This window comes from Arachis ipaensis, chromosome B5 (genome assembly GCF_059453495.1).
Source record: "Arachis ipaensis isolate K30076 ecotype BB chromosome B5, ASM5945349v1, whole genome shotgun sequence".
Classification (NCBI taxonomy): domain Eukaryota; kingdom Viridiplantae; phylum Streptophyta; class Magnoliopsida; order Fabales; family Fabaceae; genus Arachis; species Arachis ipaensis.
The window spans coordinates 38,818,611-38,845,079 of record NC_142440.1 but is presented as its reverse complement, the minus strand read 5'-3'; the positions used below and the strand labels follow the sequence as shown (position 1 = coordinate 38,845,079).

The window sequence follows — 26,469 nt, the reverse complement described above, 5'->3', positions numbered from 1 at the left end:
ACCAAAGTTATTCTTCTATTTTCACTTGAATTTTTAATTTGATCACTAAAATTTCAATTACGTCTAAAAATGGACGAAAGACCGTTATGTCTAACATAAAAAAATATTGAGAATTGTTTTATATATTAATTTTTTATGGACTAAAATGTCTACTTTTAAAATTTTTAGAAACTGATTTGGATAATGATTTCGTCAAAAAATAAGCTGAAAATTGATTTGTCTAATAAAATAAAATTTTAAAAATATTTTTGTATATTAATTTTTTTTGAAAACTAAAATATTGTTTATAAAATTTTTGGCAATTAATTTAGATAACTACTAAAACAATCAGATATGTTAAAAGTGATGAGAATTATTACAAAGTTGAAAACTTTAAAAGAGCACAAGAGCAAATTCTAGCAAAGCGCTTTAAATTCTAGGAGGGCATGCATAAGAGCCGTTTGGAAGTTTTAAAACTAATTTTGCTGAGTTTTTTATTTATAAAAAGTAGTAGTGTTAATATTTAGTACAATTTTTAAAATTAAATTATAGTTTTTTCAGAAGCTATTTAAGAGTTTATAGAAAAATTAAAAAAAATAAATTTTCTCATAATACTACTATTTTTTATCACATTTTTATAAAATAAGTACTTTTAAAATTAAAAATCTAAATATAAAATAACTTATTTATAAACTACTTTTAACATAACAATTTATTGTTTAAGCTATTTTTTCAAAAAGAATTTAATTAAACTGTTTATCCAAATTAGACCTAAGTAAATAATAATACATTTTAACTTTTAATACTATAAATTATATATAATTAAGTAAATAAAATGAAAATTTATAAGTGAACATACAATTCAATTTGTGGTTGATAGCTGGAATAAACAAAATCAATTCATTAATAAAAAATAAAAAGATTATTTTATTTCAAATAGGCATGCTAACAAGTAACAACAGTAAAATTAAGTACTATAATGATTAAAATAATTGCATATTCTTTTTCTTTCGTTTACCAAAAGGATGCAACTTTTTGAGAAACTTTTATCTTTATTGTCTTGTTCCAATAATGAATCCATGATTGCTTTCGATCGATAATTTGATTTTGTCTTTTATCAATGCTAAAACTTATCTACACACTATTACATTTACACCAGAAAAGAAATCCTCACGGCACACTCATTTTCAACGTCAATCAAATTATTAGTAAGTATAAACATTAAATTATTTTTAATAAATATATTTTATTAATCTATGTATACAAATTTTAAAAATATAAATATAAAATATATTAATTTATATATACAAAATTTTTATAATATAAATATAAATTATATCTTTTGTGTATAAAATATTTATAAATATAGATATAAATTATTATTAATTGATTAAAAATAATAATATTTACTAATTATATATATAACTAAAATTGCTCTAATTAATTTATTTATTTATTTAAGTATTAAAATTTCAAATTCTATTTTGCGTATACAGTAACTTATTAATTAATAATAAATTTAAAAAAAAAATTCTAGTTCACAATGAATTAATCATTAATTAAGAGATTATCTTAGAAAATCAAAAAAGAAAAATGACTATTTTACATGCAACATCTGTCGGTGGCACACACGATAAAAATCAAGTTGAACAAGTGAGAACATCATAATTAACATACATCATTGCTTCTTTCAAACACAAATGGGAACAGCAGGAGATGCAGACGCAGATAAAGGATGTGCCAAGTTTCTTAAGCTTAATAGAGTGCAGTCACTAGCTTATCAGGACAAAAGCAAATGGTTTCAAGATATGAGACAGAGCCTCAGTCTGACGGCTTCCATAATAGCAACCATCACCTTTCAATCCGCCATCAACCCGCCCGGGGGTGTCGTGCCAGCACCGACCGGTGAGACGCCAATCTGTTTTCCATCTAATCAAACAAACATACAAATTTGCCCCGGGGAATCTGTTGTAGCCCTGATGAAAAAAAAATATTACTTAGGGTTCTTGATATGCAACACCATATGTTTCATATCGTCACTAAGTGTTTGTCTCTTACTGGTGAGTGGCCTCTCTCTGGACAATACATCGGTGACGTGGTTCTTGTTGATTGGCATGTGTATCACTATCACAAGCCTTGTTGTTACTTACTTGTTTGGAGCCATGATGGTTACTCCTGAAATTATTAAAAATGTTGGGAGTGCTTTCGCGGTTATTATGATTGTGTGGGCTGCGGTGTTCGCTCTAGTTAGTTTCCTCCTCATATTACGCTTTGTTTCTAGTAAGAACGAGAAAGTGAAGAAACACAAAGAGCAAGAAACTCGAGAACAAGAATTAGCTAGAGTGAAGGGTTCGATCGGTGACCCGTAAAGCTGTAATTTTTAGTAATCACTTGATATGTGGTAGGTTTGAGACGATAATAAATTATTGCCCTACACTGGCTTGTGTAAAATAATAGATCTGGTACGTACTTTGTTCAAGGCTTCTTAAATTTAATGGTCTTTCTTGTGATGGAAAGCTATCTTCTAAAGTGAGAATGATATGATCAACATACAAGAATTAATAATCACGGTACCAGAAAATAAAATATTTCGATGATGGTGAAACTATGTATGAGAGAACATATTACTTATCTAATAAAAAAGATTAATTGATTCTATTAGCATAACTAACCATCTGTGTAACGGAATTATAATCAGTAAATAGCTATTTTAAGATAGAAATTAAAGAGTCCCTCTAACTAAAGCTAAACATAAGAAATGAAATTAAAACAGAGATTGACGAGTGTTGTAGAAAAATACGTATAAGATCGAAAAAGAAGATATATTTTGACTAATTTACTATCGGGGAATGCTAGGGAACAATGAAATTTTTGAACTAACATGAACAACCACCAATCAAATAAAAATACATTACAACCTAATTTAATGCTACTAATTAAATTTATTCTTTTAACTCTATTAATTCACATTGTTTATATATTGTTCAAAAAATTTGTTAGTTACCTATACTTTTCCTTTATTATTATAACACAAGAATGTTAAATGTAATTCCCTAGGTCATATGACTCTTAATTTGGATGAATTTTAACCAAGATTAGTAAGAATCAAAGTCAAAAGACAAGTTGAATCACATGTACAAGTGAACCCCGTTGAAGTACCTTCAGCAATTTCACTGAGAATGTACACATGATAGCAACCCTAAAAATCACAATAAATTAACGAGGATAGAGATTGCAGGCATAAAAGATATAGGCCAATTCATGATGAGAAGTAGCATAACCAGTAAGCAGCTAATAACTGGACTGATTGATCCATAATTCTGGGATTGTGACTGAATAGAACAATTGATCCTTAATTCTAGCATTCCACATTGCTTAAAAATAATTCTATTTTTGGGTTAGTAAAAAATATAAGGGTAAAGTATATTTTTTATCCCTGAAGTTTGCTAAAAGTTTCAAAAATATCCCTAAGTTTTGATTTGTTTCAATTTTGTCTCTTAAGTTTTCGATTTGCATCAATTTTACACTTATTACTAATTTTTTTATAATTAATATTTTTCTTTCCAAATATACCCCTCCCTTATACCAATCATCATCATCACAACCCTCTGTCTCTCTTTCTTTTTCTCTTTTCATCTTCACTGTCCTCTCTACCACCATCATCATTATTGAGCAACCACTGTCAACCTCCTCCTTCATCGTCACCGGCCAAACCCCTCATTCTCCTTCTTTCTCCTTTCTTCTCTGACTCTCCATCTCCATCACTACCATCTCCGTTGAGCTCCAATCTTCGATGACCACCACCCTTTTTCTTCTTCTTTACGCAAACCCAGACACAACGAAGCCATCGCTCTTCCTCCTTCTCTGTTAGCAAACTTGAGTGACAAAATTGAAACAAATCAAAACTTAGGGATATTTTTGAAACTTTTAGCAAATTTCAAGGACAAAAAGTATACTTTACCCAAGATGGCTGCTGTTATTCTTTTCCGTATCATCGTCTACTGGCTCCTTGGATATTCTACCGGGAATCTTAGGATAACTTTTGTTGTAGTGCTCTGACACACCGCAATTTGAACACTCTCTCTGTTGCTTAAATTTTCTCTTTTTCTTGGAAGCTCTCTTACTCTTCAGCACCAATGGGTCAACAACATAGTCATCATCTAAATTACCAATGGGTCAACCCTAGAACACTCAGCACCTAACACACTCAAAGGACACTTGAGTACCTTATCAAAATCACTTGGATCATCGACATTTGACTTCATGAAATCACACTTGGCATTCTTCATCCATCACTTGCACAATAAGCGTTCTGGAATAATTTCAACATTTTAGTGCTTTAAGTATGCAAATATGTACATGCAAAAAATTTCTTGATTTTTGAACCATATACACTCACAGCGGAGCATCTCTTCAACTCTATCAAACTTAACCACATGCTTAATCTCTGGCATTCCAAAACTGTTTCACTTGAAAAATTGTTTTCCACCATCCTGAATTACTAGGTCTAGCATAAGCACCCTCAATTTCCTTCCTGATCTCCTAGAAAATGTTACGAGTGAAAGTCTTTGCAGCAAAACATTCAAGTGTCGACAAAGAAGTCATAAGCACTGGATTGGTATATTTAGCATTGAACTTTGCAACTCTTTCATTGTTCCTATAATGGCTAACAACAGTTTCCATGTTATTGATAAATTCAAGAAGGGTGTCTTTCTTTCTCACATATGCTTTTATTAAAGAGTTAATCCCTTCACATTGGGATGTTATCCTGATTCACCCAAAAAATTGGTTCCTCAAATATGCAAGAGCCCATAAATACCTCAACTCATAGGTTTGGTCGGCCCAAGAGTTTCTTGATAAGTTATACTTCCCCACCATGTCTCCCCACATGACCTCAAACTCTTCAACACTCACATTAGCATAAATCAATTTCTTGAAGTCATTTAGAAATCCAATGTTCTTAACCTTCTCGCATGCATTCTTATGTAAATGTCGTGAACATAGTCGATGTGTTGCATAAGGAATGACTTGTTTAATGGCTTCTCTCATTGAAAGATCTCCATCGGTGACAACTGAACTAGGGTGCTTATTCCCCATTGCTTTCAAAAAGGTTTCCAAGAGACACTTGTATGAACCAATATCCTTATTGACAAGAAGACCACATCCAAATATGACGGTATGCCCACAATGATTGCTACCAGAAAATATCACAAGTGGTTTATTGTAGATGTTCCTATATATCCCCAAAGCACTCATAATCAATACGGCTAGTCCCATCAGCCCAAAACAAATTTTCCAATCAATTCTTATTAGTTTATGTATACTTGCCAAAGAAATAAGAATCATTCTCAGCCTTAACTCTCAGGTAGCTTATTGCAGCATTTGCATCACCATCCTATGTTAAATAATGAGGTTGTACATATCTTTCTGGTTGAATGACAAGTTTGCATATCCACCTTTTTAAGCAACCAAGTATCCCAAGATGTGACAGGTCCTGATACCTATGTCATGCAAATTTTTTCCATGAGCTTTATCCGAGACACTGAATGTGTGATACTCAGGCATCATGTTAACCTCGAGTGGATCAACTAAACCATGAGAATGTTCTTCATAGAACGAAACAACCTTCCATTTAGAAATTTTCTATCTAGTCTTGCACGAATTCTCGCACATAAACTACTTAGAGTTAGGGGTCGGTGGTCCCTGATTCATTCGTCCTTTTCAACCTCTTCCTTTCTTGAGCCCGTCCGATTGCAAGCAATTTGGCGCATAATTACGCGACCATCGCTATCACATCTGACTTCATCCAATCTCACAGCAAAATCGTGTATCATTGCATATGTCTTGTAGAATCGCTAAATAACATCCTCATCTATAAACTAAAGTTGCATGATATCTTCTCGTGACATCTCTGCTATTCTCTTATCTCAATGTCTGTCTTCATTAAGCGCCGAATCATCGTCTAAAAATTCTAGATCTTCTCCTCTTGGGAATTTCTCATCGGAGTATGTTAAAAAAATCGCTATCCAACTGCTCCATATCCCAAAAATCAACACACACCTATAGTTTTAAAAAATACTAACAAACCACCACACAATTAACAATTCACAAATATGTAGACTACAACTGTAACAACCCTGATTTTCGAGTACATGAGATCTTTTCTGAAAGTATGGATTTCTCCGGAAGATCAGTAAAGGGAACACCTCTGCTATATCATCAAGTATCTCAATCCTTATTATCATTATATCATCCTTAAGCTAGAACCTCCTTTGAGGCAAGCTCGATAATGCAATCGCGAAGAACCTAGTTTTTGAACCGTATCGGTTGGCAGTTTTGATTCTGATTTTCGTAAATAGTCTCTGTTTGACGAACCGGACTCGATTCATGAGAGGAGAGAGATAATAGTATAATATTATCATTATATTAGTATTATAAAATGCTTGAATGATATTATAAGGTTACCTGGTCTATTTATGTTAAAAACAGAAAATCGGTTTAACCGGGTTTACGGTTTACTGGTGCAGCTTAGCACCAGCACTCTCTGATGAATTTAGCAATGCTAAGGCCTCATTATACATGTTCTATTCTCATAATAAATATTTTACTAGTGTCATTTATGCTAGTAGCTCAGAAAATAATTTTTAGAGATATTTTTACGAGTGTTCCGGTACACCTAGTTTTAGTAGTTGTACACTAGAGATATTTTAATATTATTTTAATCCACCTCCAAGCCAACCAATCACAACTCACCTTACACCCCCAAGACCTCCAAGGCTGTCTTATTTCATTATTTTGGTCGAAAATAACAAGAGAGAAAAGAGAGAAACTTTCATGAACACTTAATCTTCAAAGCTTGATTTCTTCTGAACTAAAACTCAAATCAAAACTCCGATTTCACCAAAATGATCCTCTCTTCTTCCTCTATATAACCATGTAACTTATCAAGGATGGAAATAAGGTGAGATGGCTGTCTCCCTCCCATTTCAATTCGGTTTTCAAGGAAAACCATGCAAAACATGTGTTTTCTTGATGTTCTTCCTTAGGAATCATGCTTAACTTGACTTGAGGGCTAAGAAACGTGAATTTCCAGCAAGTCTAAGGTGATATATATCTTTCTAACATACTGAGTGAGATTTGGTCAGTTGAGAGTTTTTGAATTTAAAGTTGTTCTTGATGTGATTTAGGAGGAAAAAGTGCTTAAGGACCACCTGAAAGTTTAACCGAATTAGGAGCAGCAAAACCAGGTAGGGATTGACGAATTTAATCTTGATTGATTGTGTTTGAGTTGTGTGATTATGATATGGTTTGGCTGTGCTTGAAATTGATTGTTTGTATGAGTAATTCTTGTTGAAATTTTGGTGAAAATTTGATGAAATTTGATGAAATTCAAGCTATGAATGTGTGTTCTTGTGGCTGCTGGAAAACAAAACCCTAGAGCTTAAATTGAGGTTCAATTTGTGTTAAAATCATGTAGAAAAGATGGGGTTTTAGTGGCTGGAAATTTATTTTGAATTATGGTAAAAATCGGTTGCTGAAAAGACTGAAAAACGGGTAAAAACAAAGAAAGAATCTGAAGAATTTACGAAGAACACGAAGAACACTTTGAGTGTGGTGAAGAACAATGAAGAACACCTTTTTGATCCATAAAAGGGCAAGGAAGTAAATATTTTGGTGTTTGGGGGGTTATTTTGTAATTTCCAAAAGTTAGGGTGGTAAAAGTAGAAATATTAAAAGTTACGGGTGGTAAAAAGTGAATTTTAAAAGTTAAAGGTTAAAGTAAAGTTAATTTTCGAAAATTTAATAATAAAATAATAAATAATAATAAAATAATAGGGAAAATGCAGTTTTCTGTAAAAGCTTTAGAAAGACAACTTTAAGCGCAGAATCTCATAATTACCTTCATAAAACACTTAGGGAGTGGTAAGAACATATTAGTGAGACAAAGATAAAAGAAAGATAAAAAGTTGAAGAAAAGTTAAAAACTAAAGAAAAGTCTGTAAGGTTTTAATAACAGAAAAACAGACAGAAATTAGTGAACGAACTAGGGCAACATAGTTAGTCCTTGAGTTGCGACTAGGGTTAAGTATTATATGAAAAGTTAAACTGTTTCAGTATAGACTTAATGAACCTATACTTGGGACAGGCGAACTATTCATACCGAAATTTACGTAAACTTTAAATACATACATTAAGCAGAGAAATCAGAGCAGAGTAGAGAAACACAAAAAATAGAGTAACCAGAGTAAAGTAAAGAGATAAAGAGAAAAAGAGTAATATAGATACAGATGAAAAGAGTAATCAGAGAAGAGAAAAGAGATACAGAGAACAGAGTAATTAAAACAGAGTAAAAAGATACAGAGAAAAGAGAAACCAGAACAAAGTAAAGAGATATAAAGAGAAGAGTAATATAATAAAGAGCTATATATATATATATATATATATATATATATATATATATATATATATATATATATATATTAGTTGCTTAATGCAACCCAGAGCTATATATATATATATATATATATATATATATATATATATATATAGCTCTTTATTATATTACTAGTTGCTTGATGCAACCCAGAGCTATATTTATATATATATTAGTTGCTTAATGCAACCCAGAGCTATATTCAATATATATTAGTTGCTTAATGCAACCCAGAGCCTCTGTAGGGAAACTAAGTTACCTACAGCCATTTTCCGCTTCCCCAGAGTAGAGCAGAGTATATATATATTTTCCTGCAGTAAGCAGAGGCTGTCTCAAATGAGCGGCTATTATTATATGCGCATTTTTTTAGGAACGGAAAATCGTATTCGGAAAATCGGGATTACTCGTGACCGGATAAATGTCGGGATTGCGGGCAACCAACCGACACATGAGCTCATGGCCTGCGCTAGGGCTAGACATGCATCATTCTTGTCTGCGCATCATTCTTTGTTGCATTCCTTTCTGTGTGTGATCTACTTCTTTATGTTTGTCTGCTCGTATGCTATTTCTGTGCTTTATTTTCTTGTATTCTTTTGTTTGTGTTCTACTTTCTGTTCTCCTACTTTCTCTTTCTATCTTTATCTTCTGTTTACTGCTTCGCTATATTATGTTATTCGTCTACTAATCGACCCCAAATAAATGAACGTAACTAATAACCCCGGCCCTACTAAGAACTCCCCAGTTCTTACCCCTTCTCTCTCCCTTTCCCCTTCAGATGGAAGTAAGAGTTCCTTTCCGTAGTTCGCTGACGATTGTACGCAAAAAGGGATTCCACTCTAGGCAGTCTTCTGAGTCTAGGGTGAATATCGTTCTCTGATTATATGTATATACTGTGAGACCAGCCAATGTCTGCACCCCGTTCGTATGCGCACTCAGTGGTGGAGCTTAGTTCAGACAAGGGGGGGCCATGGCCCCCCAAACTTTTTATAAAACACTTAGTAGTACTTTTTTAAAAGATAAAAAATAGTTCAATTGACTTAAATACTTTACTATGACTTAAAGTATCTAATAAGTTCAATAAACAACACTCTCTCTATCTTTAAGTTCAAATATAAAAAATTAGATATTTTTTATTTATTTAATTCAATATTATTTTATATTTTACTATTTATTTAATTTAATTTTTTATATGATAAAAAATAATAGAATATTCAATAAGTATTAATATTATTATATTTGTATAAATTGATAAAAAATTCAATAAATATTATAAATTTTAATATTTGTCCTTCTAACTTCTTCTTTACATATTTTACAGGATATATATTCAAATTTTTATATAAAATAATAATGAAAAATTAAAGAATTGATACATTTTTTAAGAGGAAGGCTAATATTTAATAAGAAGGAGAACATATAACTTTTACAATATCAATACCTGTAGATAGTTCTTCTACTTTAATGAATCACGAGGAAAGTGAGATATAACCTTCAAAAGTTCAAAAAATTACATCTGATGACTTTAACCTTAACTTTTTGGAACGAGATCTTGAAAAACGGCTTTAAATCTGGCAGTATCAGCCAAACCAGAGAGATGAGATTAGACGAGCTTATCTTAAATGGGATCATATCAAAAATATTTTGACAATTATTTTCTATCCGGCCCCCCAAAATTTTATTTCAAGTTCCGCCACTGTGCGCACTTTAACCTAAATCCGGTGTACGAGATTCCTATTGTGTGGCTACTTCATGAGGTACCAGAGAGACGTCTTGTGGAAAAGTCTGATCGTGCAGAGGAGTAGCAGATGATGTTCTATCTTTTGATGACGTTCCACTTGACTTGAGTTTTGAAGACCTAGAACGTACTTTCCCTCGCTTTAGTAGTTTAGAGGGACTAGGTGAGTATAGAGTCTATGCTAGCCTAGGTGCCAGCTTAGGGACCTCTTGAACAGGTCAGGACCTGGGATGTTGTATGTATATATATGTATATAGATATTATTTAGCTATATCTTGGGGTGTTCTAACTAACAGTTTATATGCTAATAAAGGCTGAATCACCGAATGTTGTCAACTACTTGTGATGTATTTTTGTGTGGTTGTTTATAACTGTTTTATCTGTTATTACTTGTGAATTGATTATAAATAATTCTGTCTATTAATCCAAACGTTTTCAAAAAAAAAATACACCACACAAATTAACTACGCATTTAACAACGAATCAGGCTCATATGATAAATAATAGATAATAATTAGGAAGACAAATTGGTAGCGCTCAGTTTTCGGTATGATCTAGACATATTGAAAATTGGGTCGTTACAATTTGGTATCAGAGCAGTTCGTTCCCAGTAGAGCCTGGGGAGTGGACTGACTATGCTTCATTGCATACTCTGTTGTGTGTCTCATGCGTATAGGATATCCCAATGATATATGTTGCATGATTGTCTCTGTGTTTTCATTTTGGGAATGTTCACACTTGACTTGAAGTGTTAAGACTGATCACCTTAACAATGATTGTTTGGTGTGAACAAGACTACAATGGGTTCACGGAGACGCGGCATACAGGAAGGAATTCCTAATGTTAACTACGAGAGGGAACAGGAAACGTTTATGGCTACCATGAACAACGTGGATGAAGTAGTGCGTGAAGCTGCTGTAGCAGCGGCTAGGGCTGTTGAACGTCTCAGAGTGAGAAATGGGAACGAGAATAAATACGGAGAAGATAATGGGAATGATGAGAACAACTTAGGGCATCCTGAAAGACCTATGACCCTTGCGACATTTCTGAAGGTTAATCCGCTTAAGTTCAAGGGTACACTCGTTGCGACTGATACTGATAATTGGTTTCGAGGTATTGAACGATCACTGAAAGCGCAACATGTTCCGGAAAGACAACACGTGGAGTTTGCTACTTATATGCTCGAGGGAGAAGCTGAGTACTGGTGGCAGGGGATACAGCGACTGCTACAATAGAATGAAAATGACATTCCTTAGGATATCTTTAGGGACGAATTTTATAAAAAGTATTTTCTGGGAGCAGCACGAGATGCTAAGGAGATGGAGCTTATGCAGTTGAAACAAGGGGATATGACTATTGCTGAGTATGCCCGTAAGTTCGATGACTTGTGCCGTTTTTCCAAGATTTGTCAAGGGAACCCATAAGACTTTGAGGAATGGAAGTATTTAAAGTTTGAAGGAGGACTCTGAGAAGAACTGATGAATTCTGTTGTTTCGCTAGAGATATGAAATTTCGCTGAACTGGTGAATAAAAGTAAACTAGTGGAAGAATGTTCAAAGAAGGTGGCAATAGCTCGAGCAAGACGTAGGGAGGATTCACAAAGAGACTTTGTTCAAAATTTAGCCTCTCAAGGTCGCAACCTTAAAGCCATTGGTCCAGTGTTGGAATGGAAACCACCGAGATGTCAGCCTTTTAACTCGCAATAATGGTAGTGACAATAACCATGACATTGAACAAGGACATGAGAGTCAACCTCACCAAGCTCAAAGTGGTGCAGTATGCCCAACTTGTGGAAAGCATCATGGTAGTAGGCTTTGCCAGTTCAGAACAGGTTTATGTTACTACTGTAATAAGGAAGGACATCGGGCAAGAGACTGTCGAAAAAGAATGGTAGATGAGTCCGCTGGCAATACTATAAAGTTTGGATTTATCGCTTGAGGTAAAGTAAGGCAAGGCAATGGTAAACGAGCCCGTCAGGCTTACATAAACCCTACATGTAAGCAATGCGGAAAAGAGTATAGTAACAGGTCTTGCCAGTTTGGATCACCTAACTGCTATGCTTGTGGAGAACTTGGACACGTTGCCAAGGATTGTCCGAAGGGATTTACTCGAAATCCAGTCAGAACCCAACAACAAGGACGAGTGTTTGTTATCACTATTGACGATGTTGTGCAATCGGATGCCCTCATTCAAGGTCAGTTTATGTCAAGAATCGATTTCTAACTGTACTGTATGATTCGGGTGCATCGCATTCTTTATTTCTCTAACTATTGCTCACGAGTTAGGATTATATTTCCTTAAATTGAATTTTTACTTGAGTGTCCATACACCTGCATCCCAAAATGCTTTGACCAGTTTAGTGTGCCTGCAAGTACCATTCGCTATTAGGAACAGGACTTTTATACACTATCTAATCTGTTTGCCTCTATATGGTTTAGAAGTTATTTTAGGATTAGATTGGTTATCTAAGTATCATGTTTTCCTTGATTATTTTAAAAGAACTGCTGTTATTCCATTTGATAGTCTATGTACTAAACCATTTCTATCCCACACCTTATATCTGAATTCTGTAAGAGTTACCTTAGGCGGGAGTGATTGTGAGGGGTACGTTCTGTTAGCGGCTAGCTCGAATGATAGTGAATTAAGCTTAGAACGAATTTGAATGATGAAGGAATTTCCTAATATTTTCTTGGACGACATACCTGAGTTTCCTCCTCAGCGAGAGATAGAATTCAGCATTGATCTAGTACCTGGAGCTGGACCGATTTCCATAGCACTGTACTGGATGTCACCATTGCTTGCAGAGTTGAAGAAGTTGTGAGATAGGATCGTAGTGGCCTATGGAGGTATAAGAAAAGAATTTGTGTGCCTAACTCTGGAGAATTGCGACAAAAGATTCTTGCTGAAGCTCACCAAAGTAGATTTTCTATGCATCCTAGAGTGACAAAGATGTATCGAGATTTGAAACAAATGTTCTGGTGGCCGGGCTTAAAGAAAGAAGTAGCTGATTATGTCTCAAAATGTTTAACCTGCTAGAAGATGAAGATGGAACATCAGAAGCTGTCAAGAACCCTGCAACCCTTAGAAATACCACAATGGAAATGGGAGCAGATTACTATGGATTTTGTCACAGGATTGCCAAGGACTTCAACAGGACACGATACCATCTAGGTAATTGTGGACAGGTTGACAAAGTCAGCGCACTTCCTTCCGATTCGAGTTGACTATACTTTAGAAAGGTTGGAATGAATATATATATTCAAGGAATCGTACGACTACATGGGATACCTTCATAAATTGTCTCAGATCAAGTTTCGAGGTTTATTACTAGATTTTGGGGAGCTTTTCAGAAAGCGTTGGAAACAGAATTGCACACGAGTATAGCATACCATCCTCAGATAGACGAATAATCAGAGCAGACAATCCAGACGTTAGAAGACATGTTACGATCATGTATGCTAGACAACCAAAGCAGCTGGGATAAGTATTTACTTTTAGTCAAATTCGTCTACAACAACAGTTTCCAATAAAGTATCGGGATGGCACCATATGAAGCTCTCTATGGAAGAAGATGTCAACACCATTGTGTTGGAATGACGATGGAGAAGCTAGTGTCTTAGGTCCAGACTTAGTGTAAGAAACTACTGAGGAGATAAAGGAGATTTGTCGGAAGATCCAGACAGCACAAAGCCGTCAAAAGAGCTATGCCGATAATAGACGTAGACCCTTAGAGTTTAGTGACGGAAACCGTGTCTTTCTAGAAGTAACCTCGATTACTGGAATAGGTAGAGCCCTTAAGACTAAAAAGCTTAACCCACGATACATAGAACCTTTCCAAATACTTAAAAGAGTCGGTCTAGTAGTTTATCAAATAGTCCTTCCTCCTTATTTATCAAACCTTCATGATGTTTTTCATGTCTCGCAACTTAAGAAATATATTCTCGACAAGAGTCACGTTTTACAACCAGAGACAGTACAGTTATGAAAGGATTTGACATATCAAGCATCACCGGTTCAGATCGTAGAAAGAAGTGATAAGCAGCTAAAAGGCAAGACTGTTCGCTTAGTCAAAGTAGCATGGGAACCAAGAGGAGAGGAAGAGCACACTTGGAAACTGGAAGATAAGATGAAAGATGATTACCCACATTTATTCCTAGGTAACTAAAATTTTGAGGGTAAAATTTTCTTTTAGGAGGGTAGAATGTAACAACCCTGATTTTCGAGTACATGAGATCTTTTCTGAAAGTACGGATTTCTCCGGAAGATCAGTAAAGGGAACACCTCTGCTATATCATCAAGTATCTCAATCCTCATTATCATTATGTCATCCTTAAGCTAGAACCTCCTTTGAGGCAAGCTCGATAATGCAATTGCGAAGAACCTAGTTTTTGAACCATATCGGTTGGCAGTTTTGATTCTGATTTTTGTAAATAGTCTCTGTTTGACGAACCGGACTCGATTCATGAGAGGAGAGAGATAATAGTATAATATTATCATTATATTAGTATTAGAAAATTATTGAATGACATTATAAGGTTACCTGGTCTGTTTTTGTTAAAAACAGAAAATCGGTTTAACCGGGTTTACGATTTACTAGTGCAGCTTAGCACCAGCACTCTCTGATGAATTTAGCAATACTAAGGCCTCATTATACATGTTCTATTCTCATAATAAATATGTTACTAGTGTCATTTATGTTAGTAGCTCTGAAAATAATTTTTAGAGATGTTTTTACGAGTGTTCCGGTACACCTAGTTTTAGTAGTTGTACACCAGAGATATTTTAATATTATTTTAATCCACCTCCAAGCCAACCAATCACAAATCACCTTACACCCCCAAGACCTCCAAGACTGTCTCATTTCATCATTTTGGCCGAAAATAACAAGAGAGAAAAGAGAGAAACTTTCATGAACACTTAATCTTCAAAGCTTGATTTCTTCTGAACTAAAACTCAAATCAAAACTCCGATTTCACCAAAATGATCCTCTCTTCTTCCTCTACATAACCATGTAACTTATCAAGGATAGAAATAAGGTGAGATGGCTGTCTCCCTCCCATTTCAATTCGGTTTTCAAGGAAAACCATGCAAAACATGTGTTTTCTTGATGTTCTTCCTTAGGAATCATGCTTAACTTGACTTGAAGGCCAAGAAACATGAATTTCTAGCAAGTCTAAGGTGAGATATCTCTTCCTAACATACTGAGTGAGATTTGGTCAGTTGAGAGTTTTTGGATTTAAAGTTGTTCTTGATGTGATTTAGGAGGAAAAAGTGCTTAAGGACCACCTGAAAGTTCAACCGAATTAGGAGCAGCAAAACCAGGTAGGGATTGACGAATTTAATCTTGATTGATTGTGTTTGAGTTGTGTGATTATGATATGGTTTGGCTGTGCTTGAAATTGATTGTTTGTATGAATAATTCTTGTTGAAATTTTGGTGAAAATTTGATGAAATTTGATGAAATTCAAGCTATGAATGTGTGTTCTTGTGGCTGCTGGAAAACGAAACCCTAGAGCTTAAATTGAGGTTCAATTTGTGTTAAAATCATGTAGAAAAGATGGGGTTTTAGTGGCTGAAAATTTATTTTGATTTATGGTAAAAATCGGTTGCTGAAAAGACTGAAAAACGGGTAAAAACAAAGAAAGAATCTGAAGAATTTACGAAGAACACGAAGAACACTTTGAGTGTAGTGAAGAACAATGAAGAACACCTTTTTGATCCATAAAAGGGCAAGGAAGTAAATATTTTGGTGTTTGGGGGTTATTTTGTAATTTCCAAAAGTTAGGGTGGTAAAAGTAGAAATATTAAAAGTTACGGGTGGTAAAAAGTGAATTTTAAAGGTTAAAGGTTAAAGTAAAGTTAATTTTCGAAAATTTAATAATAAAATAATAAATAATAATAAAATATTAAATAATAATATTTAATTAAAAATAATATTTTAATAAAAATAATATAATAATAGGGAAAATGCAGTTTTCTGTAAAAGCTTTAGAAAGACAACTTTAAGCGCAGAATCTCATAATTACCTTTATAAAACACTTAGGGAGTGGTAAGAACATATTAGTGAGGCAAAGATAAAAGAAAGATAAAAAGTTGAAGAAAAGATAAAAACTAAAGAAAAGTCTGTAAGGTTTTAATAACAGAAAAATAAACAGAAATTAGTGAACGAACTAGGGCAACATAGTTAGTCCTTGAGTTGCGACTAGGGTTAGGTATTATATGAAAAGTTAAACTGTTTCAGTATAGACTTAATGAACCTATACTTGGGACAGGCGAACTATTCATACCGAAATTTACATAAACTTTAAATACATACGTTAAGCAGAGAAATCAGAGCAGAGTAGAGAAACACAAAAAACAGAGTAACCAGAGTAAAGTAAAGAGATAAAGAGAAAAAGAATAATATAGATACAGATGAAAAGAGTAATCAGAGAAGAGAAAAGAGATACAGAGAACAGAGTAATTAAAACAGAGTAAAAAGATACAGAGAAAAGAGAAACCAGAACAGAGTAAAGAGATATAAAGAGAAGAGTAATATAATAAAGAGCTATATATATATATATATATATATATATATATATATATATATATATATATATATATTAGTTGCTTAAGGCAACCCAGAGCCTCTGTAGGGAAACTAAGTTACCTACAGCCATTTTCTGCTTCCCCAGAGCAGAGCAGAGTATATATATATTTTCCTGCAGTAAGCAGAGGCTGTCTCAAATGAGCGGCTATTATTATATGCACATTTATTTAGGAACGGAAAATCGTATTCGGGAAATCGGGATTACTCGTGACCGGATAAATGTCGGGATTGCGGGCAGCCAACCGACACATGAGCTCATGGCCTGCGCTAGGGCTAGACATGCATCATTCTTGTCTGCGCATCATTCTTTGTTGCATTCCTTTCTGTGTGTGATCTACTTCTTTATGTTTGTCTGCTCGTATGCTATTTCTGTGCTTTATTTTCTTGTATTCTTTTGTTTGTGTTCTGCTTTCTGTTCTCTCTACTTTCTCTTTCTATCTTTATCTTCTGTTTACTGCTTCGCTATATTATGTTATTCGTCTACTAATCGACCCCAAATAAATGAACGTAACTAATAACCCCGACCCTATTAAGAACTCCCCAATTCTTACCCCTTCTCTCTCCCTTTCCCCTTCAGATGGAAATAAGAGTTCCTTTCCGTAGTTCGCTGACGATTGTACGCAAAAAGGGATTCTACTCTAGGCAGTCTTCTAAGTCTAGGGTGAATATCGTTCTTTGATTATATGTATATACTGTGAGACCAGCCAACGTCTGCACCCCCTTCGTATGCACACTTTAACCTAAATCCGGTGTACGAGATTCCTATTGTGTGGCTACTTCATGAGGTACCAGAGAGACGTCTTGTGGAAAAGTCTGATCGTGCAGAGGAGTAGCAGATGATGTTCTATCTTTTGATGACGTTCCACTTGACTTGAGTTTTGAAGACCTAGAACGTACTTTCCCTCGCTTTAGTAGTTTAGAGGGACTAGGTGAGTATAGAGTCTAGGCTAGCCTAGGTGCCAGCTTAGGGACCTCTTGAACAGGTTAGGATCTGGGATGTTGTATGTATATATATGTATATAGATATTATTTAGCTAAATCTAGGGGTGTTCTAACTAACAGTCTATATGCTACTAAAGGCTGAATCACCGAATGTTGTCAACTACTTGTGATGTAACTGTTTTATCTGTTATTACTTGTGAATTGATTATAAATGATTCTGTCTATTAATCCAAACGTTTTCAAAAAAAAAAAATACACCACGGAAATTAACTACGCGTTTAACAACGAATCAGGCTCATATGATAAATAATAGATAATAATTAGGAAGACAAATTGGTAGCGCTCAGTTTCCGGTATGATCTAGACATATTGAAAATTGGGTCGTTACAACAACCATCACCACTAATTCACATAAAACTACCCTATAATCATCTACTCTACGCTTATCACACTACACTACCAGAAAAACAGAAGTTTGCCATAGTATTTTACCCACATATTAATAGTAGTGGCAAATTTAATTTGCCGTGACTAAAATTAGCCACTAAATTGAGTTCTGTGGCTAAAATTAGCCTCCAAAATTATTTTTCATGGCAGATTCTCGTACATAACTAAAATCTAATTAGGAAACATGTTGAACTTCAATAAGAATTTAAGAATAAGAAAATAAGAATGCACAGACACTAAGTAGTATGAATCTTCGAAAAGGGATACTATTGATTTAAGAAACAATTACTAATTACATAGTGCCACTAATCTTAATTCATGATTTATACTTCTCAAAGCTTTAATTAAGATTTACTTTTTGAATTTCTCTGCAAATTGACTTTTCATCGTATTCTTAAGTAATTATGTACGGATTATTAGAGGAATTGAATTCTACCTAACTCTCTCTCAAATAAAAGGTAAATTACCCCCTATATGACATGTCTGACAACTATTGGATGAAATGAATTATGTCATCATGGTTAACATTAATTTTTAATTTAACTTGAGTTTTAACAACTAATTAAATATGGTAAAAAAATTTTTGTTAATCATAAGAGTTATAAAAAAATCTTATTTTATAATATTTTATTTCTTTTAAAACCCCACATATTAATTAGAGTTTATTCCTGCAGGAGTTTCCTATGATAACATTGGCAAATTTTGAAGAAGTTTTGTCAATGTTAAGCAGTGTGGCCATGGAAGGAAGCTTTTTTCTGGAAGAGTTCCCTACATTTTTATCTGATGCAGAAATAGAAATCAAGGTTAGTTTGCTATTAATTTTCAAGTAAATTGAGTTATGGTAAGGTGAGTGATGAATGTAGCAAATTTTCTAAGTTATTCCTTAAGAAATCAAAAGAATGAAAAACATGCATTCTGCTGGTTCCTTGGACAGTCCAACACAAAGCATTGGATGGATAAAGTATTCATGAGCAATGGCTTTCGTGTTGAAATGATTAATCATAAAGGAGTTTCTGAAAGTTCAAAAGAAGAATGTGCTTCAGCACATTACAGGAACAAGCTGGCTGTTGCTGACCAACTGAGACTTTCAGATGATCAGGTGACACATCTTCTCTTCACTACAAATTTGTCTTTCCTCGGCCTCACTCCTTGGTAAAAATATACACTAACTTCTCCTAAGATTTCTGTTAAATAACATCTGTCTAATTTTATTATATAAAAGTTGATACCAACATCTTTTACATTGAATTTAAGTCATTTTTCTCCTCTAATGATGACATGTCAGCAACTTTGATTACTTGGTAAAATTTGAAAATCAACCAATCATTTTTAGTATAAGATTTTTTAAAAATTAAAAAAGAAATCTTATAAATTATTATTACCCTATATTTTTGTATGTTTTTAATATTTTGCCAAGAGATGTGTCGTCTATAAAAATATCATGTAACTCCGAAGAGTGAAATCTAATTTACCCTTTTTTCACATATATATGGTTTTTGGTCATGAGAAGACATCAATGATGCATGGTTTCTAAAGAGATCAAGCTTTTTTATATGATACCAAATTTTATTTCATATTGTATTGAAGTTACAATTGACATGTAAAACTCAAGTGACTATAAGGCATTGATGTTTTGGCAGATGGAAGCACGGAGAAGACAATTCCAAAGGGTAGAAGATGAAGGGGATGAAGAAGGCTTTAAGAGTAGTTATAGAAGTAATTAGATATATTCCTGTATTGTTGGAAGTTTGCATGCATAATTGTAAGTTTATAATTTGATTGAACAGATTCAAATTATCAACTACTAAGTGCGAGTTTGCTCAGTGAATAACCTTCATTATGCAAACTTGTAAGAAGAGTCAATTTGACTTAATGTGATCCTTGGCTAGGCAGATGAAAAATGGCAATTTCCATGAAAAATTACTAGATGCTCACAAAACATTAAGAGTGAGAATAAACTTGTTAATAAAATATCTCTTGTGAAAAATAATAGAAACTTTAATAAACCTTAAAATAAGTTAAAAAAAGAAAAGACACTATATACACCAATCAGGGCTCATAGCTCTCACACTACTAAGACAACAAAATATCCACCTACCAGCTACCATCTAAGAAGCACACGCATGAAACCACCAAACTGAATTGTACTTACAATAAAATAAATCAATGAGCTAGTAATGAGCTAGTGAATTTTCATTATACTCCCTCTTCTCTGTGACATTGTTAGTTTTACTCCAGTAACTCTTGGTTCAATTTGTTGATGGTCATTAAATGATAATATAAGATATCATTTCTATTCTTTCTATAATATTAGGAAATTATAACATGTCTTCCTTTTTTTCTGTTTTCCTAAACTTCATTTGGATTTAAGAAAGTATGAAGAGATTTGTGCTCCTAGAGTGGAGAAATTTTGCTTCATCACAGATAACACTTACACAAAAGAAGAGGTATCGCATATTTTGTAGCTGGGCATGAAATTGAACCCCCCACCCCCCCATCTAATAAGTGCCATTTTCACAGGTATTGAAAATGGAGAATGAAGTTCTAAACATTTTGCATTTTCATTTGTCTGTTCCAACAAACGAAACATTTTATTGCAAAATGCCATGAAGTTAAAGCTCCACTGAAGTACGGATCTATGATGATCTTTTTTTGGCTTTCAGGAGATTTATCCAAGCGGCACAATCTTCATACAGGGTATGATACTTGTTATCCACCAATTTAACATAAGATAACAATTATTAATTGCTTTGTATAATGTAGATGAAGTTGTTTTAAAAATGAGTTTATGGTACCCAAAAAAAATCTATTTTTGGATGTGTCAAAAATAGAATCATGTAAAGTTTATATTAAGATTTTAATATAAGTAAGAGTGCAATATCAACAGTCGAAAGTAGAAACACAAAGAATAAGCAGGACTTCTTCTATAAATTTGGGTTTGAATGAAAATAAAGTAGCTGAACCTACTTTTAGAAGTGCAAATAGTATAATCATGTAAAGTTTTTATTAATATTCTAAAATTGGTGAATGTATAGTATTAACAACAGAAAACACAAAAAAGTAGAAATTCGTAATAATTATTATCTGTTTTGTAGAAGAATGTAAATGCAACTGTTTTAAAAATAAGTTTGTGGTACCTTCAACACAAGTTTTATTATGATTGAGAGCCATGACAATTTTAGAATGGGCAGCATTGAATAGTAGTTATTAGTAGTGACTCTATTGTAGATTAAACAATACAATAATCATTTTTAAGTTCTTAGAATAATGCAAAATCAAAGAGTAAAAGAACAATGCACTAGAAGATGAGGTATGTAGCAAATGAAGTTTTCAATATTTTAAAACGAAGATGGATTTACAAGGTTTTATTAAGTTGGATCAGTTAAAAGGTATTTTTATCGATAAGTATCATTTATTAAAAAAAGTTTATTTTTTTAAGTGGTAAAAGAAACCAGCTCTCAAGTTCAGCAAAGAGCCAATTAATCGATAAAGAAAACACATTTGGTGTAAGAAAATTTTCACAAGGTAGTCAAAATATGTAAGTGTCCCATAGTTGATCCAACAGTTAATATATAAGCGAGTTATTTCTGAATTTATTTCCACAACAGTCATCTTAGGAATGCTATGGTGGGAATCAGATGCTAAAAATCCAAAAGACAAGCAAGACTAGGTAAACTCCTCTTCACGATCCCTGCACCAGTCACAACATGTACTAATAAGTTCTAACATTTTATATATATATATCGTCAAAATTAGTTTAATTCAGACAGGACTACTTTTCTTTATGAGGAGTGCTGTGGGTCAATAGATTTTGTGATTTGTAACTATTAATTAATTATTATTAGTGTTTTGAATGGTGTAAGATTACATCTAATGGTGTGAGATTATTCACTTTTTTTACTAGTTAAGTGCTGGCCAAATTTTAATAAAAGTGCTAATCCTCTAAACTTTTTCTTTCTTTATTGTTGTGTTTTGGGGATTCATTCCTGCCTAATATGCAAACATTCACATTCCCTCAAGAGATAGAGCAATGTTAAATAAAAAAAGTTGTAACACAACAACATCAGCAAGCAGGGGACATTGCAAGAAAATAAATTAAAAAAAAAAACAAAACATAATAACAACCACAAGATAATATCAGCAACTATAACATCAAAAAAGTACTCAAAAATAACACAACAACAACAACCTAGGTGTTTCTGAGTCAAAATTAAAACTACTCTTATTCCAATTAACTCAGTTCAGAACAAAATTAAAGGATATAAAGCAACAAAAAAGATAGAACAAAAACTTAATTTCAGAAGTAAGGAGGTTGCAGGGAGAGCCGCGATAACAACAACAACCACTACGATGGGACTTCAGCGAATCGTTAAAGGATGATCCACGGAAGAAAGAGGGACCGAGTGAGAGGACAGGAGATAGCGATGATGTTGACGAATCTCACGATGGCGACGGCGAAGATTAGAATGAACGAAGCTAAGTGATGAACAAACAATAGAGGGTGAAAATGTACTTCAATAAATAAGAGAGGTGTTCTTCTAAGTAATAATAATTTGGTAAAAAAATATAAATGTAATTTTTAATATTTACAAAAATTATATAATTACTTATTTTAAAAAATTATTTAATTATAAAATAATCCTACTTTAATTAAGATGTTAATTTTCATTAGGTTAAATTAACTCAAACTAAAAATAAACATTCAATTAAAATATATCAAATCATAAAAAATAATTTATATATTATTTTAAAAAAATCGGATAGAATTCATCTATTTAATTTGGCCTCTCACTATCCAAATCTAAAACCAAACCCTATTTCTTTTTCTTTTTCTTTTTCTTTTTCAATGGCTATACTATATATGGGAAAGAATTTCAGCTTTACGACTATATGTCTGACTTTATTAGTCACCAAAAAATATGTCTGACTTTATTCAGCTTTTGTTTAGTTGTGACTTGCGATAGATGTGTGCTACTAGTTGAATATATTATTTGCAATAAATTTATTCCTTTTGTTTACGCTGATCTTTTTTTATTGGTATGTTATTGTATGTGTGGTAGAGGGTTCTCAGTTACATATGGTGCAAGGACCATTTTCATTTTTCATCAGTCAACAATACCCAGTTTGCTCGTAAGTCTTAATCCCACAATAAAGAGAGGTTAGTGGAGGATAAGACAGCTAGAGGGACATTGAATAAATAAAAATATTATATTATTCACGTTAACTGGATATATAATGTAATTTTTTAAACCTGTTGATTTGGCCATAATAGTGTTCTTTTGAATAATTCAGACATTCCAACTGTTTTTTATTTTTCTTTTCATTTTTTACCTTAATTATTATTGTAGCATTATCTTGTTTGAGTATGTTAAATTATTTGCTATATAATTATAAGGTGGTTTGAAACTTTTTTTATGGGTAGTGTATCCATTTCATTTTCGTATATTAAATTAATGATTATATGGTCATGGCCCTCCAGAAAATTTCCAAAATTTTTATATATACTATAAAATGCAACATTTTCCTTACTGAATGTACCAGCATATATATACTGGTGTTGCTGGCTCCCAAATCATATTTCGAATCCATTCTCCGATTCTCGTACAGTTTCAATGTTTTGGACGGAGTTTGGCTAGTTTTTGTTTTATTCTTCTTAATTTCTTTTTTATTATATAGAAATTACTTCAATCTTTATAATAACACCTAATTGGATGTTAAAAAAATATTTACATAAATGTCAAATTATGAATAAAATTTATTTATTTTTTCTCATGAAATTACCATTAATATTAAGTAAATTTATTAAAATAAATATATTTTACATATTTTATTCACTAATATATATCTTATATGCATATCACAAAATTATTAGAGTAACTGATTTATATTATTTTATGCTATATTTTTTTAATAGTAAAGATAAAAAAAGATAGGAGCTTTATGTGAAAATAAACCAAAAAATAACTTTGATATAAATAGAGTTGTTTAAAAGTATTTTTAAAAATTACAAACGATATTAAAAATATAAAATTATTATCTTTTAGTAGAGCTTCTTATTTTATAGGATACTTGTAAAGTTTTTCAAAAAATAAAAAATAAAAGAAAACACAATACATTATTACATATGCTATCAAAAGCCATATACAATATTGAATTAAAAAAATAATAGGCGGTCAATTATTTTTTAGGGGAGTGTTAGGTAAATAATGACTATTTTGAATAACATGAACAACCATCAATCAAATGAAAATACACTACACCCTAATTTAATGCTACTAATTAAATTTACTCTTTTAACCATATTAATTCACATTCTTTACACATTATTCAAAAATATTGTTGGTTACCTATACTTTTCCTATTTTTAATCAAATCCAACTAAATCTTGTCTATACATATTCTTCTTTTTTGTACCTTTTTTACAAAAAAGAAAAGACTATCTGTATTATTAATAGTGACACAAAGAACTCAAGACATTTAAGTGGGCCAAATTAAGAATATCGTGAGGAGCCGTTTGTATCCAAACCTGATATAGAAAAAGCCAATGATGCTAATTTTTGGACCACTAAGTTACCTTTTCTTTTTTCACACGTGAAATATAATGAGATATGAAATTTCTCAAAATAGTTTTACAATTAGATTAGTGAGTACAAAATAATTGTTTGAGAGGTGAGTATATGCATTAGGGCCTGCATTACTTGAAAATTATTCTTTTCTATTACAATGTTAGAAAAATCACGGTCTAATGCTAGTTTGAGCGCAAGGAAACAAGCAGAAGCCTCTGCCTCCTTCGCTGATGCCACTTTTTGGAGGAATCATGTTGCTGTGACCATGATATTACCATCATCATTGCGAATCACCGCCACTGCCCCAGTATTGCCTCCCACCAATCCCGTTCTAGCATTTTCGTCTGTGAAAAAAGAGGCATAAAAATTAATTTTGTATATACGCGGTGGAGGTAGTTTTCAGGTAGTGTAGTTGTTCCTGCCAGATGCAGGTGCTGCGGAAGAGGGTTATTGGCATTGTTGGGCAGCAGCATAATCCGTGGCCCTATGCACTGCATTGCGTACCAAATGCATCGGATCGAAGGTATAGTTTTCAAAAATTGTTTAATTTCTATTCCACCACAAAGCATGAAGGCATTCCAAAAAAATTTCCCTTTCATTGTTATCAAAACGATGAAACAGTGAACTAATCTATTCTTCTATTATTTGATCTGTAGAGTGTGCTGTCCGGAGAGTAAAAGGAGAGAGATACCAAAATCGACGAGACCATTCACAGTCTCTAAAAATATGAGTTTCGGTTTCCTCTTCAAGATAATGTTTGGGACATAGGGTAGAATCACTAATACCTCTTTTTTTGTAGATTTTTCTTGGTAGGTAGACCTTGTAAGAGTAATCGCCAAAAAAAAGTAAGTGTGCGACTTAGAGCTTGTATCTTCCATAACATTTTCCATTAGAACTGAGGCCTGAAATGGTATTCACTACATTCTACAGCATGTTGCGGCTGTGATCGTATAAGATGGTAAGCATTCTTTACTACATATAGTCTGGTGTTTGTGTTTTACCTTACAAAATTATCTTGTTGCTGATTGATGATTTGATGTCAATGGGTAGACTTAGGATTTGTGTTGCTTTGAAGTCATAGAATATGTGTCTGATTAGGCTCTCTTTCTAAAATAAGGTATCATTGTCAACAAGATTGTCAACTGTTGTTTTCTGATCAAAATAAGAATACAGACTCCAAATTTTAAAACCATTCTAGTTAGAAAGCCACGGATCACCCCAAATATGAGTAGTTGTATTGGATCCTATCCTCCAACAACCTCCTAAATTTAGTACCCATCTTGAAGACCATATGCTGCGCCATGTATAACTTGGATGGTATTCAATAGCTGATCTCAAAAAGGTTGTCCAATTATAATATTTTGCCTTGAGTACTCTAGCAGCTAGTGATCATGGTGTTTGGATAAGCCACCAACCTTGCTTAGCCAATAAAGCTTGACTAAAAGCCTCAAAACTCCAAAATCCTAAGCCGCCTTCCTCTTTAGTTTTACAGATATTTGTCCAGCCGACCAATGAATTTTTCTTTCTCCCCTATTGCTACCCCAATAGAAGCTACTTATCAAGCTCTAAATCTATTGGCAAAGACTCCTAAGTAGTTGAAAACACCCCCATTATGTATGATGGAATTACTTGGGCCACAACCTTAATTAGAACTTCTTTTCTGGCCTTTAAAGACTCTTCTACTTCCACCTCTTTAATTTTTTCCAGACACGTTCTTAGACAAAGTTGAAAATCTGCCTCTTGGATCTGCCCACAAAAGTAGAGAGACTGGTGCACG

At 33.2% G+C, this 26,469-nt stretch overlaps 2 protein-coding genes across 2 annotated transcripts; both read left to right on the top strand.

The window, feature by feature from the left end:
* Positions 1–1,614: 1,614 nt before the first annotated feature.
* Positions 1,615–2,495, top strand: LOC107643547 (uncharacterized). The gene has a single exon (XM_088488637.1). It carries the CDS (start codon positions 1,680–1,682, stop codon positions 2,346–2,348), a length of 669 nt encoding a protein of 222 aa, XP_088344763.1. The 5' UTR covers positions 1,615–1,679; the 3' UTR covers positions 2,349–2,495.
* A 12,915-nt stretch (positions 2,496–15,410) lies between these two features.
* Positions 15,411–19,930, top strand: LOC110262826 (O-methyltransferase 1, chloroplastic-like). Its single transcript, XM_021103493.2, has 4 exons — positions 15,411–15,470; positions 18,801–18,929; positions 19,061–19,225; positions 19,767–19,930. The coding sequence occupies exons 2-4, from the start codon at positions 18,810–18,812 to the stop codon at positions 19,848–19,850; spliced, it is 369 nt and encodes a 122-aa protein (XP_020959152.2). The 5' UTR covers positions 15,411–15,470; positions 18,801–18,809; the 3' UTR covers positions 19,851–19,930.
* The last annotated feature ends 6,539 nt before the right edge of the window (positions 19,931–26,469 follow it).